This window comes from Schistocerca americana, chromosome 7, assembly GCF_021461395.2.
Source record: "Schistocerca americana isolate TAMUIC-IGC-003095 chromosome 7, iqSchAmer2.1, whole genome shotgun sequence".
Classification (NCBI taxonomy): domain Eukaryota; kingdom Metazoa; phylum Arthropoda; class Insecta; order Orthoptera; family Acrididae; genus Schistocerca; species Schistocerca americana.
In genome coordinates, this window is record NC_060125.1 from 392,672,119 (window position 1) to 392,690,204 (window position 18,086).

General features: G+C 38.0%; 2 protein-coding genes across 4 annotated transcripts in view; one reads left to right on the forward strand and one right to left on the reverse strand.

Moving 5' to 3' along the window:
• LOC124622559 (ethanolamine kinase 1) overlaps nucleotides 1-5,311 on the forward strand; it is a 147,055-nt gene extending 141,744 nt beyond the window's left edge. For all 3 annotated transcript variants that reach the window (XM_047148295.1, XM_047148294.1, XM_047148296.1), the window contains one exon: nucleotides 4,529-5,311. In XM_047148295.1, coding sequence (XP_047004251.1) covers nucleotides 4,529-4,604 — 76 coding nt within the window. In that variant the 3' untranslated portion in view covers nucleotides 4,605-5,311. The remainder of the gene's footprint in view (nucleotides 1-4,528) is intronic.
• A 1,005-nt stretch (nucleotides 5,312-6,316) lies between these two features.
• The window catches only part of LOC124622969 (filensin-like), a 49,443-nt gene continuing 37,673 nt past the window's right edge, over nucleotides 6,317-18,086 (reverse strand). The window contains exon 2 of the mRNA XM_047148756.1: nucleotides 6,317-7,077. Coding sequence (XP_047004712.1) covers nucleotides 6,317-7,077 — 761 coding nt within the window. The remainder of the gene's footprint in view (nucleotides 7,078-18,086) is intronic.

The following is an 18,086-nucleotide window of genomic DNA, read 5'->3' on the forward strand; positions in this document are numbered from 1 at the left end:
AGCCGATCTGATGTAAACACTGCCCGCTATGACTACCCTGTTGTAAATCTATTTAGAAAGCATGTTTTCAAACAGCTGCAGCAAGGAAACAGTACATTTCTGGACATCGCTTCATAATCAATATATGTATTTACTCTCCTCAAAAAGTCCTAGAAGTTTGAAACAGGAATTTCTGAACAGCCTGTATAATAGTACTGATACATAATTCACTGCAGAAAATAATAATTTATTAGAAAATACTAAATTCTGCTAGTCACAATAGATTTTTTTTTTTTTTTTTTTTTTTTTTTTTTTTTTTTTTTTTTTTTTTTTTTTTTTTTGTCCATAAACATTAATCAGTAAAGTCGATTGTGATAATAGTTTCCCCTTGATGTCTGCCACACAAAGCTACTAGCACCAAATCAGGAAACTTGGTAGTATATTTCAATTGAACCACCTTTAAAAAAGAACTTTTCTGCTGTTGCTTTTCAGGTTGATTATTGTGTGTTGTTGTTATTACATGCCAACATCCAATTCCTGTGTGTGTATTAGATTCTTCTGTATCATGATATAGTTTTATCCATTGCTGTTCAGTGCATTCAGGAACTTAATATTGTAGCCCAGCTTCTGATGACACGAAATACCCTTCTTCCACAAGAACGTAACACAGTCGCACATCACATGTTGATAATGAGGAATGGCTCATGATAATGTGGCTGGACTAAAACAGAAGTGGTCCAGGTATCTGATCACGAATTATGTACTGTCATGAGATATTATAGAATGAATCGTACAGTGGTAGATCTAACTAGGTGCACAACCATCTGTTAACGTCCAACATGGGAAAATTTCTCTGTAATGATGTTTCCATTTGGGTAAGGTGATCCTACAAGAAAGGTCAGCAGTTTATCTCTCTGAATGGTGTCCATACAGAGTGTAGATCAGTAGACTTTACTTTACGAAAAAACTCAGTAGGCAATCATCACAGTTTATAGCATTTGCTGCTTTTGTCTGTGGCACAATAATTAGAGCGTTTATTTACTGACCACAATATCATGGGTTAAAATCCCCACGCTCAAGTTTCTTCATTAATTTTTCATTGAATAATAAAAGTATTGAATAAAGCTGTATATGAACTTTACTTCATGCCATAATTACAGGATAACATAATTGTACAGGTAAGACTGACATGGTATGCAGTTACAGTCATAATGTTTATCTTCCATATTATCATTTAGGCAGTGCTGTACCATTAGCTAGCTGTGCACAGATGCATTTTCATGTATAATATAAAAGCTTGTATTCTATTAACTATTAGACAAAAGGTATATGTGCAAAAGTGCCTCCTATTCAGTATGCATGGTGCAGACGATTCTTTTTTTATATATTTATTTATTTATATATTATTTATTTATTTATTTATTGGCCTCTATGTATAGTCAAAATGAATTTCAGAAAGAGACTGCCTGAATGGAAACCAGGGATACTGGACCCTTTTACAAGAGTTGCTTCCCAATCAGCATTTTAAAACGCATCAAAATTGTGGGTTGTCAGTGTAGCCTTTCCTTACCAGAAATCAATAATATAATCATCGAAAAAACATCAGTGATTGTGCTCCTATGTAGAATGAATAATCAAATTTTTGTAACCCCCATCATCTGGTAGCCTGGGATGGGAATAATTTAGTATTACTACATTATTGTAACTTTTTTTTTTAGAGGTAGGAGCCAGTCCACATGTGTTGACTAACAGCAATTGCCATCAGTTTTAAGAGTAGCGTACTTGCCACTGTTGATTTAAAGCCTAAAAACTCACATGTGTGAAAAACGAATTCCACATCATTAGAATTGAGATGTATTTTCTATATAGGACATCTCTCTTTTGGCAAGGAAGAAAAGAAAGAAAACTCTTGCAACTTTGTATGGAATCTAACCTCTGCCTCTTTACATAGAAAGCCTACAGGTTGCCTATCAGCTAGAGTGCTGAACAGCAAACATTTTCCTGTTACAGGCTTATTTAGTGTGTCTAAGTTAATAAATCTATTTTATTTGCAGTTAGGATCATTTTTGTTTAATATTCCAAATGATGATTCCTCTTCTGGGTGTTATCCGTGTATTCTGAAAAATAGGATGTTGCATTTCATTCATGTCAGTACCCTACAGGATTCTAGCTATGATTTTATCCTGCCACTTTTTGTGCTGTCAAGTGCGCATATGTGACAAAGTGACTGGCTGGATGAACTGAGTTGTTCTGTGTATGAAACAGTGAGGAAGAGTTTCACAGTGTGGGAGTCAAGAGAATACAATGTTGTGGTCAGGGTGAAATAAAGGATGCAGAAATCGGAAATGTCTTAAAATGGTTGAGTATTTGCAAGTCATTTGAGTTCACACTTACATCAGAGTAATGGTTAGAAACTTCTACTTTTCAAAACCTCAAAACCTTTGAGGTGCAGACAAAGGTATAATTTAGGTTGTGAGGGTGTGTGGAAATGTTAAAATCCCTTCTGGACACTTAAGGCTTAACTAGCTAAGGCAGCTGCATCTGTAGTGTTTGGTAGTTCGTCTAAAAAAATGCTGAAGATGTCATGGGTGCGTGGTTTGAGGAACCGTGTCACGGACTGCGTGGCCCCTCCCGCCGGAGGTTTGAGTAGTCCCTCAGGCATGGGTGTGTGTGTGTGTTCTTAGCATAGGCTAGTGTAAGTAGTGTGTAAGTCTAGGGACTGATGACATCAACAGTTTGGTCCCTTAGGAATTCGCACACATTTGAACATTTTTGAAGATCTTGTAAACAGTTTTTTGGAGGCAGAAGATCTGTTTGTGAGAGAGCTTGAGAGAGTAATTTCTGTGTGCACGAACCGTTCATTACTCACATACTTACTGACCAAACACAAAGGGGCACCACCTTCATCTCGCAGCACCACCCAGGACCTGAACTAATAAATCTACCAGTGTGTCATTTCCCTTGTCATTCCCTGAATTTAGGAATATCTTTCCTGCAGTCTTTCTCACTTACCTTGTGGTATTCCACATTCAGCTAATCCCTATGTCGTTGTCGTTGTCATCACCACACGTCCGTATGTCTGTGTCACTCTCAACCCTCTACCCAATGGGTCTTGTATCTGAGGAAGACACAAGCATAACACGTATTCTATATGTCCATACATCAAATTTTCTTTTAGTCAGCATCAACATTTCTTATTCCATTACTCTACGGCATTCTGTTGTGGCATCTCAAGAGTGGCCACTGTCAAATAATGTCCAAAGGCCAGGTAGGCCATCGAGCTGAAAGTAAGCTATGCACATGATGTAGTTGACTTCAACATCTACATCATAATCTACACTACTTGTATATATATTCTCTCTCTCTCTCTCTCTCTCTCTCTCTCTCTCTCTCTCTCTCTCTCTCTCTCTCTCTCCCCCCCCCCCACTTCTCTCCCTCCCTCCCTCCCTCCCTCCCTCCCTCCCTCCCCACCCCCACCCCCCACCTCGATCCCACAAACAGCTTTTTATGAATTGCACAGGTGGGAATTTGCCCTTCGATATCATCCAGTCTTGCAGTCCCCCCACACTCCCCCTCGTGGTTTAAGTCTGTCTTTGTAATTTCCCTTTTGTTCCCTACCTATTCCATCCTCCTCCTCTCCACCAGCCTCTCACTCCACCTTTTACATTTTTAATCCAACCTAACTTAAATGTTGAAATCTTCCCTTAAATATTCCTCCAACTTGGGATCATCTACCATCTATCTATACCTTCCTTTTTTCTATGTGTAATCTTTCAGGTGATCTTTTTACTTGTCACTGATCCTCACATTCTTATTCTCACCCACTATGATCCTTTATAATATCCACCCGCACTATTCATGCATCCTCCATTTTTGACATCCCCCATGTGGTGATGTAACATAACAAAGAAAAGAGCTGCAATTGAGGAGTGAAAAGAAAGTAACATTATTATCTTCACACTGCCTGTCTGTTATTTTGTTGTCCTGAGTATGATAATGGGATTGTGATATATCTGAGTATTGTATGAGAAACTGTAATAATATATCTGATACAGCATTTTTCCACCACCCATTTTTGTCAATATTGCTACATGCTCCTGAACTGTAAATTGTTCAGAACTAGTAAATGCTTATTTAAAGTCACAGCAGCAGAGTAAACTACAGTAACAATATAAACATCTTCGATGACTTTATGATTGCAAATGGAATTGCCGTATTTTGTTCCTAGTGAAATATGTGATAAAATACTGTTATGTACCTCTGCAATGATAATTAGTTGTATTAGCTATTGAAATATGTACAACAGCTGCATATAAAGTTTAGAACTATAGATGGACCTGAAGTCATTAAATATCATCCAAAGGGTTGGTTTTAATTAAATCTTCCTAATTAAGTCACATAGTTATCTGATGATTGTTCATGTAATTTTAATTATTGTATTTCATTGATCCCTGTAAGTCCTAAATATTCTTATGCATAAATTATTTGGAACTGCTCCAGCCAGGAATTTCCATTACTGTATATATAAAATTATCTTTCTTGTTTTCAGATACTCCTCAATAAAGTTGAAAGAATATTTTGGCAAGAAAGAAAAGTTCCTGAACATGGAGTTTCCTAATTCATGATGATAACTGTGAATTACTTGCACAGGTGTGCAGCTATGGTTGTTTCACTTATAGAAGTCAGAAGACACAAAAAAAAGAAACTTGAAACACTGGGGGCAATATTTTTTTAATACTTCATCTTAACATGTGATAACTGGTGTGATGATGAATAAAGGACATTCTATTGAGAGCATTCTCTCTCTCTCTCTCTCTCTCTCTCTCTCTCTCTCTCTCTCTCTCTCTCTCAAACACACACACACACACACACACACACACTGTGAAATGTAAGTAAAGCCTGTTATCAATGCTAGGTGTCTGTGCATGTGTGCAAAGATATTAGATAGAGAGAGAGAGAGAGAGAGAGGGGGGGGGGGGGCGATGAGAGGACTATATAAGATTCCCCCATGTGGTGATGTTACATAACAAAGAAAAGAGCTGCAATTAAGGAGTGAAAAGAAAGTAACATTATTATCTTCACACTGCCTGTCTGTTATTTTGTTGTCCTGAGTATGATAATGGGATTGTGATATATCTGGGTATTGTATGAGAAACTGTAATAATAAATCTGATACAGCTGTTATTTTGTGTGTCGTACTTCCCACATTCAGAATTAAGTTAAAAATTAGTTGTAATTGTGTGCACAGGGTAATGAGGCCTTAGCAAAATAAAATATGTGAAAAGAATGATATGTAGTTGCATATTTGGCAAATAAAACACTGTTCCTTTCAGATTGTCTTGCTACTAACTCTACCTGCAAGATGAGTTTCTGCTATCACTCACTTCGTACTTGATGATGAGTGAGGACCTCAAGTTTTATTTATTGTATCTATTATACCTGGCCTAAGAATACAACATTTAAAAACTGTTTGTTCCTTTATCACTCTGTTTGATCAGGATCAAATGGAAGTGCTACTCTAATATTTATTTCCTCGCTGTTGTACCTTTCCATATTTCCTCTGGAGCAGTGGGTACATAATATATCATTGGTTTTGGCAAATCTGTTATAAGAAGATGTAAGTTGTAACTACCCTTGCAAATTATTTTCCATGTTTAATTGTAGATATACGTATACGTGTTATTTTATCCGTGTTGGATCTTATTGAACTTGATGACTGTAAGAATTGTTGATGCTGAATGCTACCACCAAATTGTTACAACTGGAAGAATGGAACAATTCAGAAGTAAACGGGAATGTACCAGTGGTAGAGAATTAGAAATCACAAGCTGTGTCCAGTGGAAAGGAGCATTTACCAACTGTCCTATTAGGACCTGAGAAATGAATGTTCAGAATGGCCAAGAAAAAGTTTTGTTTCAGGTACGAACATTATTTATAGAATAACTTGCAAGGAAAAATTAAAACTTTTAGTTTTCTCTATCTTTTATTTCCTGGCCTGTTAGTATTTCACCCATCCCTACTCCCAATCCACCTGTCTACTACATATAATGCACTTTGCTTTCAGCTCTTAGTAATTCTTGCAGTATGTTTTGTCAGTAATTTTCATCTTACTTATTACCCTGTCTTCCTCCGTTAAGCACTCAGGCTTTCAAGTCTCGTCCACTGCAGTCTCCAGAAATGCCTTACCTTCTCATCCCATCTGATAAGTCTCACCTGACCGGGGGGGTTCCGAGTGACTTTTCCGTAACTCTCCCTATTTATTAAACTTCACCAATCCTTTTCCTTCCTCCTTTACCTTTATCTTTCCTCCTTTACCTTTATCCTTCCTCCTTTACCTTTATCCTTTCTCCTTTACCTTTCCTCCTTTCTCCTTTACCTTTCCTCCTTTCTCCTTTACCTTTCCTCCTTTCTCCTTTACCTTTCCTCCTTTCTCCTTTACCTTTCCTCCTTTCTCCTTTACCTTTCCTCCTTTCTCCTTTACCTTTCCTCCTTTCTCCTTTACCTTTCCTCCTTTCTCCTTTACCTTTCCTCCTTTCTCCTTTACCTTTCCTCCTTTCTCCTTTACCTTTCCTCCTTTCTCCTTTACCTTTCCTCCTTTCTCCTTTACCTTTCCTCCTTTCTCCTTTACCTTTCCTCCTTTCTCCTTTACCTTTCCTCCTTTCTCCTTTACCTTTCCTCCTTTCTCCTTTACCTTTCCTCCTTTCTCCTTTACCTTTCCTCCTTTCTCCTTTACCTTTCCTCCTTTCTCCTTTACCTTTCCTCCTTCCTCCTTTACCTTTCCTCCTTCCTCCTTTACCTTTCCTCCTTCCTCCTTTACCTTTCCTCCTTCCTCCTTTACCTTTCCTCCTTCCTCCTTTACCTTTCCTCCTTCCTCCTTTACCTTTCCTCCTTCCTCCTTTACCTTTCCTCCTTCCTCCTTTACCTTTCCTCCTTCCTCCTTTACCTTTCCTCCTTCCTCCTTTACCTTTCCTCCTTTATCCTTTATCCTTTCCTCCTTTATCCTTCCACCTTCCTCCTTTATCCTTCCACCTTCCTCCTTTATCCTTCCACCTTCCTCCTTTACCTTTCCTCCTTCCTCCTTTATCCTTCCTCCTTTACCTTAATCCCTCGTCACAGTAAAGCAGGGCTCATTGTAGGACATCACTGTGGACCACTGTTGCTGACCTTAACCCTCAAACTCCCCATACCAACAAACCCTTTCTTCATGATGGTGTGATAGAAGTGTGGAAGGCAGTTGACAGGCTTCAGAGCATATTAACCATCCTTATTTAATCACTGTGAAATGGTTGTCAATGACAAGTGTACCAATAGTGGTTGAAAGGTCTGCAGCAATCTGCCTAGGTGTGAGATATCTGTTCCTTTCCACTGCTAGATGTACATATTGCTGTGTACTGACCCATCTACAACCACCGCCATGCTTTCACATAGCACTTCCATGTCCAGCAGCCTTTTTTAATTTTGAAATGACAATTTTTGGACATCCCAGTTACTGTGGCCAGTCAAACTGCTCATCCACAATCATAAGCACTCAACTGATGCCTTGCAGACATGTTACCATACCACATGGAATGTTACACTAACCAGTTCCACAACAACCTTTGCCAGATACCGTGTTGCATGCTGGATCTTGAATGCAGACAGTGTGTTCATGCACAGGCTTGGATGTGGTTAACAAGTCCCGCCCTCTACATTTCCTTTTGCTGTCGTTGGTTGGGTATTCCATAGCAAGTTGTTCTGTAGCAGTTGTCAAGCAGTGTAAACAATTAAGTATTCCACCCAGTCCACATTAGACATAGTTTGTGGCACTCACATTATGATGAAGTAAGCTTTACTCTGAGCTTATGCTCCAAGAAAACACTGTTTGAAGATGAGCTCACAGACTAATAGAGAGTGAGTATGTATGAGCCCACGGACTGAGTATAGGTTTAATATTCTGTTTAGAGACACACACATGAGAGTGACCTAAAAATGTTTCCGTATTAGGAATGGAAGTCATATAGAATTAGATCAGGCAACCTTGGAGACCAGTGGCATAAGGCTAGTGACTTTGTTGAATGCTGTCAGCTGTGGGTGGAGCAGTAATGTTGCACAGTTGTAACTGAAGTATACCTGTTGAAATGGAGAGCACAAAATGCCTTTTGTTACTATATTTTTGTCGTCATACCTTGATCTAAATTAGGGAATAGAAGTAGCTTCACTAGGAAGCCCCTCAGCAGCCACATGAACCTGCAACTTAAAACTGACACTGAGATGATATTTCTGATGTATAAGTTAAGGAAATCCAAATTTCTAACTTCATTCACAGAGAAAATATAACCTTCCAAATCAGATAAATCTTCTTAATACATTTAGTTTTCATTAGCATGATACAAGCTGCCAGTGATGGAACCCAGAAGCTAATTAGACATCAGAAGTGGACACGTCTGGCAATTATTGGACATGCTGCAGGCATGCAAGAACTAAATAACAAAATGAAAATTTTACACGTGTTATCTCATTCTCATTTGTCATCACCTTTATCATGTTTCACACACTTACTCACATAATTATTTTTTTCTTTTGTTTAGGTTTTCTTTGCGTTGACATCTCATTTTCAGCTCCTTAGTCTTTTCTCTCATTAGAGCCTTCTTAATGCTCAAACCTAAAATAATGTAAAAAAATAGGGCTTGTCAACCAGCAGTTCCTCATTACCATGTATTTCTCATCTTCTCAAATGATTATAATTGTCATCACTTACCTGTTCTCCCCCTTGCCCCCCCTTTCTCCCCTTTCCATAAGCATAATGTTTCCCTTCTTTCATGGAAGTGAAGATAGTAATTATTTCAATATTTTCCTTTGCACATTTTTAATTCTCTCTTTTAGTAAACTGTTGTGCACAGGTGTAATCGCTTTCAGAAATTGCCTCAGAAAATTTTTATAAACTATGTGGAAGGAGACAGACTGTAGACTGCTTTACTGTCAGTTTTCTGAGCAGCATAAAGTTCAGTTAATGTATGCAGTAATTTCCATGGTGTTTTCATCAACCATTCATTCTTCATCACAGTGGTATTGTTTTGGTGCTGAAAAGCAAAGCTATATTTTATTGGTTCACACTTGCTGCATTGCCTCCAGAAATACAAATGCCATAGTCAACCGTGTTGTGTATATTATGCTCACTGTATACTTTGTAAATAATGTAAATATTTTTTGAATTTTTTTGTATGCCTAATGGATACTAATATAGTTGGGTAATTAAAATGGTGTTTCATTCACAGATATGTCATTCCTGTTATTGACATTGGTATTGATTTTCTGTAACAATTCCATGTTTAAAATTATTGAAACTGTACACTAATCATTTTGTTACACATTACATATAGGAAAAAATCTCAAGACAAATGTTTGTGGTTTTACGTTAACTTTTGTTTTGTAGCATACAAAGCATATGGAGTGTATCTGTGCTGCTTATTCCCGTTGTTAAATAACTGATTATTTTTCCATTTAAAATAAAATAAATTCACTTGGAGACAGGATATATGTTACAGTTATATAAAGAAGTTTTTTTTTTATCTAGTCTGTGTTACTTTGCAAGTGAGTGCCTTTTTTAGCACAGTTTGTCTTCCTATAACTTAATGACTGATGTTAGTAGCCTATGTGTTAAAACATAATCTACTTCAAAGAAGGAGGGACAAAAGGATATATTTAATTATTGGCTGCGTATCAATAAGAATTTGTAATTGTGTATTTGAATTAATACAAATTAATTCTTCTACTGCATATCAAATAAAAGTAAAGGTAATTTTATTTGTTTGTAATTTTATCTCAACTCAAAAGAAATGTTCATAAAATACTAAACCTTAAATGATGATAATCTGTTCTATTAAATGCATAAACGTATCCTTAAGATCGCTACTGGCAAAATTATAAATGTTGATGATCCATACATAAAATGTCAACTCCAAACTGTTAAGCATTGGAAACGTATTAAAGTGAACTCTGTAATTTGTAAAAAATAAAATGCAAGAAACCTGACACATTTATGGCTGTATGTTGTTTCTTGAATTGTCTACAGATTGTAATACTTCAAATGTAGGTGGAAACACACATTCTTTGTACATTTAGAAATTGGGACAGTTAAATTTAGTAATGATTTTGGTTGGTATTGACATGATTTGTACTTTAACTTCTTTCCAGTTTTATTTATAAATTGCATTGAATCTTATGAAATAATAATTTTCCGGGTATTTGTCTTCAAAAATATTACTGACAGTATGTGTAGAAGCAGCTTATCTTTAGTTATTTCTGAAATGAACGTATTACTTGGTTTGCGGAAATACTGATAAATAGGAAAACATCTTGCTTAAGCGCTCTTTAGTACATGCTGTGCGTTGGAGATTGTTTCGACTGTGTTCATTTCACTGATGTAAAGATTAAAAATAAATATTTTGAAACTGATTAGAATTTTAAGCTAAAAGTGTTGCTTGTTTTACTGTTGGATATTTTCAGTATGTAAAAACTGCATGTGAAGTGTGCATGTCCTGGGGTGCAGTGAGGTAGCATTACACATACTTGGTATTGCATAGCAGTTATGCTGAAGTGGGGAGGAATGAAAATTCATGATTGAATTTTATTGTATTCCGGACGTAAGCATCCGTATTTGCCCCCACCCCAAAGGAAACTGGTAGGAACCAGACTCAGAAAATGGACAAGTTAACTTTGAAGTACAATTATAAGTAAACAGGTTAACAGATTCTGTTAATACAAAGAAGATGGAAGTAATAAAATTAACTCGGAGTACATGTCACTTTTTTGTGAAGTGTCCCTAATTTAATTCCTGTAATTCTTTGAAACTATAACAGAAGAGTGTTAATTGAAGGGGTGGATATTATATCTGTATAAGTAACATTTTATGTTCCCTGAGAAAAACCCGGTGAAAGATTTGAAAGATAATGCAGTCAGTGTCAATGTTGGATATCAAATACATTTGTTATACATTATACTATAAAAGAGGTGCCAGTACAAAAATAAACTAAAGTTGGAAGTAAGACTGTCAACAATAAATGTCACGTGCACTATTATGACTTCAATTAGGGTCTCGGAAATGCCAGTTGTACATTTTTCATTTTTTATTTCCCCCCCCCGCCCCCCATCTAGACACTATCTAAAGTTTATAGTCTTCAAAGCTCGTCACTTTCCTCACTGAAAATTATTTTAAACAGTGGAAAATCCAGGACAGAATAATAATATAATGAAAAAAATAGACTGCTGCTCACCACCCAGAGGAGACACTGATTTGCAGACAAGCAGTGTGTGTGTGTGTGTGTGTGTGTGTGTGTGTGTGTGTGTGTGTGTGTGTGTGTGTGTCTACTGCTGGCAAAGGCCTTAATGGCCGAAAGCTATAATGGTGAATCTTTTTGTTGTGCCTAATGCGACTCAGCATCTTCGCTATATGGTGAGTAGCAACTTTCCTTCTCTGGTATTGTGACACATACCAGAGGCTGTTTCATCATTTATGGACAAATAAATGTAGTAAAACACTACACACCACACATTAACACCCAGTAGATTAACAAGTTTGTCCATGTGAACCTGAGGATTTTCAGGAGCCCGTAACTCGCAGCTGTGGCAGTTTACAGTACCGTTCAGTTTGAATTGTGTCTTGTCAGAACCAGATAACCATCCGTGCAACCCGTTAATCAAAAAGTATGCCTTCAAGCCACTCCATTCTTCAATCCGGGTCATCGCGTGCAGTGATCTTGGAATATATATGTCCACTTTTCAGTCTTCAGCATATGTCATATGCTTGATCATGCTTAGTCTACTTTCACGTGCACCCTGCTTAACAGATTTTTGAGGTCACCCAGCAAAACGTTGCAATACAGCAGTACTGGAAACTGGACTTTTTCATGGTTTAGGTCAGCCAGACCATTCCTTATGCATATGCTGAATAGTACCAGTACCATTGGCTTAAAATTTATCCTGAATATGATAAATTGTTTCATGTGTTGGTGGCTTAGTTCCCTACACGTTACACCATTGCCGTTATATCTCCATCGTGTTTTCATACTTCCAGTAACACTTCAGTACAGCCTTGCATTGCTCAAATGACGATCTTACTTCTTCAGTGCTGCACTGTCATCTGCTGCAAAACGCATGCCGATATCTGCTGAGAGAACAATGGACTATGCTGTAGTGCAAATTTTCAACTGTCAAATAGTGTCTTCATTTTTCTGGATCCCTCTGTATTTGTTTCTGCAGTCTTTCAGTTAAACAAGAGCTGCTGATCTATAGTATCTGAAGACAGGTTGATACTCCCAGGAGCTATTTCAAACTTTCTATTCTGCTTTTACAATAGCCTTCTTGCTCAACAGGTTTTGGACAACTTGAGTACTTTTAAGGGTTGGATTCAAATGATTTTGTTTCTCTACCCGTAATGGTGAGGCCAGAGTTAAGTATTTCTGCTACTTCCATCAAGGGTTTTATCCTAAATGTAAAACAATATTCACATAAAACTACACAAGATTTCCAGAATATAATTTACATGCAATCCACAGGCTAGGGGTTCAAGGTGGTGTGAGCATCTAAAACTCTTATTTATTGTCTGTACAAGGAGGTTTCAGTTTGCTACAGAAGAAATTAAGTAATTTACCTAGTTAACAAATTATTAATGCTGCTCAGAAACTAATCAAATTGTGTATTCCCAAAAAATTTAAAATTTTATCTAATGAAGCAGAAATATTGCCAGTATAAGCAAGCTTGCAATTCACTTTCATAAGTATTTCAAGTCAATGGTGTACTGGACCATGCTTGCATGAAGGTTTTGCAGAGGCTTTCTTAGGATTTTCTTGCCAATTTTCAATCTGGCTCTTTGCAAGAAGAGGACAGACACTGAGTTTACTAGTCAAAAATCTTTAGTCTGTAGACATATTGCTTTTTGGCTTCTTCCTCTGGTTCTTTGGCCAACATTTAACAATTTTTCTCACTTTTCATCAGCATGACTTGCCTTGTCCAAGTTTGTCGAAGAACCTGAGACAGAAACCAAAAGATATGTTTGTTTGCATCACCATTTTCTTCAGCAGCTGTTAAAATTTTAATGTTGTTCGTCTTATTAGATGTTTTGGGAAAGGCTGCAACTGTGTCATTCGTGATTTAATAATGAAAACTGCACAATTTACATAAACACCGTAATACTGTGCTGAGTGACAACACACACAACTTCAGTTTGATTTACAAAAGTGAGGTAAAATGTAAAAAATGCAAATGTAAAAAACACAAATACAGCACAAGAAATACTGCAGAAAGGCAAAAACTGCGAAGTATGTATGTGGAATAGCCTTTCGACATCAACTGCTGCTAACAAGCAAGGAAGAAGCAGTGGTTTGGAGAATATGTAAACAAGAGGCAGAAACACAGTGAGCAATTTGCACTCCAACTTTATAAACAAAGTGCTATTTTAATCTAATGGAAATTAAATGCCATGCTTCTTGACAGAGTGTAGGGGAACAATGCGGAAGACACGCACTGCCGTACCAGACAAGGTCCTAATGGGGGCGATTTGCTGGCCCTCCTCCGACCATAATGGGGATGATTGAGGATGATGAAGACGAAAGAACAACACCCAGTCATCTTGGGGCAGGTGAAAATCCCTGACCCCCCCACCGGGAATCAAACCCAGGACCCCATGCTCAGGAAGTGAGAATGCTACCATAAGCTGAGGACATTTTAATCTAAAACAATGAAAAATGTACAAACAAATGTATCCAATTTGCAGAATAAATGTGGAAAATGTTTTATAAATAAAAGTCTGGTGTAAAATTTTCTTTAATTAAATTGCAGTAAGCTTAAGATGGAAAAGCCAATAATAGCAAAAGATAATGTGCAAGTATATTAGTCCTCCACCGAGGTTGGAAGCAACAGCTAAAACAGCATTCAGAATGTAGAAGTTGAGATTAATTGTAATCAAGTCTTAATTCTTCTAGTAGAAGGAAACAGGTTTCTGCAGCCAATCTGATTCATGAGCAGCGGGCGTAACCGCCTTGCAGTTGTGGAGCACAGTCCCCGCCACAAGAATACTCTACTGGCAGTCCACGAGTTGACTGATGGCCAAAGTAAAAAAAAAATAGATTGGCTTTAAACAGAGTTTCCGTACAGCGCTTTGAAGTTGTTGCAGTTTGCCCTTATTCGAGTTTTCCTTCTGTTTTCATATTAACAGTGCCTCAGGGCTGTCAGAATATCCAGATGAGAGTTGGAGATGTAATTGTTAGAACAAGCTGCTGCATTAAGTGCTCTATTACAGCTCAGTATGACTACTCCATCTGCTTATGATGTACACAATGTGTTCCAGCTCGTACTGTTCTTACCTGCTCACTGAAATTTGCCAAGTGTACTCTGACATAACTGAAGACCTGCTTAAAGGTCCTCACTTTTTGAGGGTAATTAGCTCTTCATATCTGCTTGTTTGACATTAAAGTCATTAGCGAAATAACAAAGTGTTCTTTCTGTTAAAGGACACAATGACAGCAAAAATTAATTAAAATAACTTCTAGTAGTATGAATGCATGCAAAGAAATAGCCTATTTTGCAGAACCTTGGAGAGAACCCCACCCACTATTTTTACGTGTCCAATGGAGACTACTGTAAGAATCTCATGTCTCATTGAGGTGTAATCTATGTTTTCGCACTTCATACTAAAAAAAGTGTTTTCTTCGCAGATCTGGAAATGAATGGTTTATGTTTCAGTAAAATTCTTTTAACTGCTTTTGACTAAGGTTTAAATGAGCTCCAAGTTCTTTTACTATATTTGTCAAATTTCTGTTGTGCCATATGTTGCAGAAGATACAGTTTCTTATATCTAGGGACATGAATTTGAGTTGTGAAGCTTTCAGATTTGATCCCACCGATAACTTAAGATGTTACACTTTTTTAACTTATTCCATATGATCTGTGAAAAGGCACTCGGTCTGTGGCCACAGGGAGAAAGGGCAGAATATGCCTGTCTGGATACTAGATTTAGAGTGAGAGCTGCCTTGTCTTTCCCTTTAGATCATAGAGAATATGCACGGAATGTGCAGTTTTTGGTAATGACAAGCTTTCTATTGACAGTGTGATTAAGGTAATTTCATAAGAGATTTCCTAGTCTTCATTTCGCTATTAATTGAAATGTGAAGCTGAAAAACTGAAAACATTAAGTGTTCATGCCACAGGATATCTATATTTACTTCTGCCTGTAAGCCAAAAACTGCATTTTCTGTAGTATCCGGTGCCTCATCTGTAGAATGTCTGTCTGTTGTCTTAAAGCTGAAAATCTTAATCAGTATTTGATGATACTTGCTCAAAAATTTCAGTTTGGCGAAGCTTCTTCCAGTTGCCAAGTATCTCAATGTTACTATAAGACTTTCAGAAGCACTTGCCAATTTTCTCATTTCAGTGTCATCTCTCCTTATATACAGTGTAACATATTGCAACAATGCCAAGAATGTCTCTTTGTCCTAGGTCAGGTGTTGGCAAATAGTGCCCATGGGCCACACGCTAATGGTTTGGTTTTTATGTGACCCGCAAGACGATCAGAAAAATCCACCTTGAACCAAGATTCCCTCCATGTGCACGACTGAAGATTTCCACTAGGAGGGCCATGTCAGTATATGTGTGCAATGTAGATATTTGTGCATACCGAATTGACACTTGGCATGATGGCTGATGGGAGCACAAATAGTAAGACACTTTTCCAGTGGATCTGATTTATTTCCATTTTGTCTAAGCAATAGCAAATATATAAATCTCCAACATTAGTGAAACCATGAATTTAAAAAAAAAAAAAAAAAAAAAAAAAACAACAACTCAATGATGGATGTGTTGTACTTACTGAAGAATGGATGAACAAATATTTCTTTGTTGGTACAGAGAATATATCAATGTGTTTGTGTCGTGAAATGACAGCTGTGTTTAAGGAGTACAATCTGATACAACATTATGAAACAAAATATAACAAATTTGGCTGCAAACTTTCCAACAAAGAATGCAAAATAAAAGCTGCAGTGTGTGTGAAAAGTCTGAAGAAGCAGCAAATATTATTTAAAAAGTGATCTACACCTCAAAGAAGCAAGTTTTGTGGTAGTCTTCAATCTTGCTAAACACAACAATCTATTTTGGATATTGAATTTATTAGGCAATGTCTGGTAGAATGTGTGAGCATATGTCCAGATGTTAGAAGCAAATTTGAAAGTATTTCATTGTCAAGAAAGACTGTACTGCAAGAAAGATTAGTGACAAACTCACAGAAAAGCTGAAGACTACAAGCGCAGATTTTATTTGATTTTCCTTGGCAATGGTGGAGAGAACAGATGATGAAGGTACTGCACAATTACTTGTCTTTATCTGTGGAATTAATGACACTTTCACCACAGAGGACTTATTTGGCCCAGAATCAATTAAAGATAGAATCGCTGGTCAGGACTTGCTCGAGTGTGCTGTGAATTGTGTGGAGGAAAGTGGCTTGTCCTGGAACAAAATGATAAGCATTACAATAGACGGGGCCAAAGCTGTCAGTGGGAAAAGGATAGCTAATCTAAATCTTTTAAAAAACAAATTCAAGCATAATATGCAGACAATGATATCTTGTCTTCTCATTGCATTTTGCATCAGGAAAGCTTTTGTAAAGCTGCACTGGACTTAAAGCATGTGATATACGAGGGCAGTTCAATAAGTAATGCAACACATTTTTTTTCTCGGCCGATTTTGGTTGAAAAAACCGGAAATTTCTTGTGGAATATTTTCAAACATTCCCGCTTCGTCTCGTATAGTTTCATTGACTTCCGACAGGTGGCAGCGCTGTACGGAGCTGTTAAAATGGCGTCTGTAACGGATGTGCGTTGCAAACAACGGGCAGTGATCGAGTTTCTTTTGGCGGAAAACCAGGGCATCTCAGATATTCATAGGCGCTTGCAGAATGTCTACGGTGATCTGGCAGTGGACAAAAGCACGGTGAGTCGTTGGGCAAAGCGTGTGTCATCATCGCCGCAAGTTCAAGCAAGACTGTCTGATCTCCCACGTGCGGGCCGGCCGTGCACAGCTGTGACTCTTGCAATGGCGGAGCGTGCGAACACACTCGTTCGAGATGATCGACGGATCACCATCAAACAACTCAGTGCTCAACTTGACATCTCTGTTGGTAGTGCTGTCACATTTGTTCACCAGTTGGGATATTCAAAGGTTTGTTCCCGCTGGGCCCCTCGTTGTCTAACCGAACACCACAAAGAGCAAAGGAGAACCATCTGTGCGGAATTGCTTGCTCATCATGTGGCTGAGGGTGACAATTTCTTGTCAAAGATTGTTACAGGCGATGAAACATGGGTTCATCACTTCGAACCTGAAACAAAACGGCAATCAATGGAGTGGCGCCACACCCACTCTCCTACCAAGAAAAAGTTTAAAGCCATACCCTCAGCCGGTAAAGTCATGGTTACAGTCTTCTGGGACGCTGAAGGGGTTATTCTGTTCGATGTCCTTCCCCATGGTCAAACGATCAACTCTGAAGTGTATTGTGCTACTCTTCAGAAATTGAAGAAACGACTTCAGCGTGTTCGTAGGCACAAAAATCTGAACGAACTTCTCCTTCTTCATGACAATGCAAGACCTCACACAAGTCTTCGCACCCGAGAGGAGCTCACAAAACTTCAGTGGACTGTTCATCCTCATGCACCCTACAGCCCCGATCTCGCACCGTCGGATTTCCATATGTTTGGCCCAATGAAGGACGCAATCCGTGGGAGGCACTACGCGGATGATGAAGAAGTTATTGATGCAGTACGACGTTGGCTCCGACATCGACCAGTGGAATGGTACCGTGCAGGCATACAGGCCCTCATTTCAAGGTGGCGTAAGGCCGTAGCATTGAATGGAGATTACGTTGAAAAATAGTGTTGTGTAGCTAAAAGATTGGGGAATAACCTGGTGTATTTCAATGCTGAATAAAACAACCCCTGTTTCAGAAAAAAAAATGTGTTGCATTACTTATTGAACTGCCCTCGTATCTAGTAGCTGGTATTGTGAACAGAATCAGAGAAAGGACATTCTACCATCGACAGTTCCACGCTCTCTTTGAGGATGTGAGGGCAGAGTATGAAGATGTA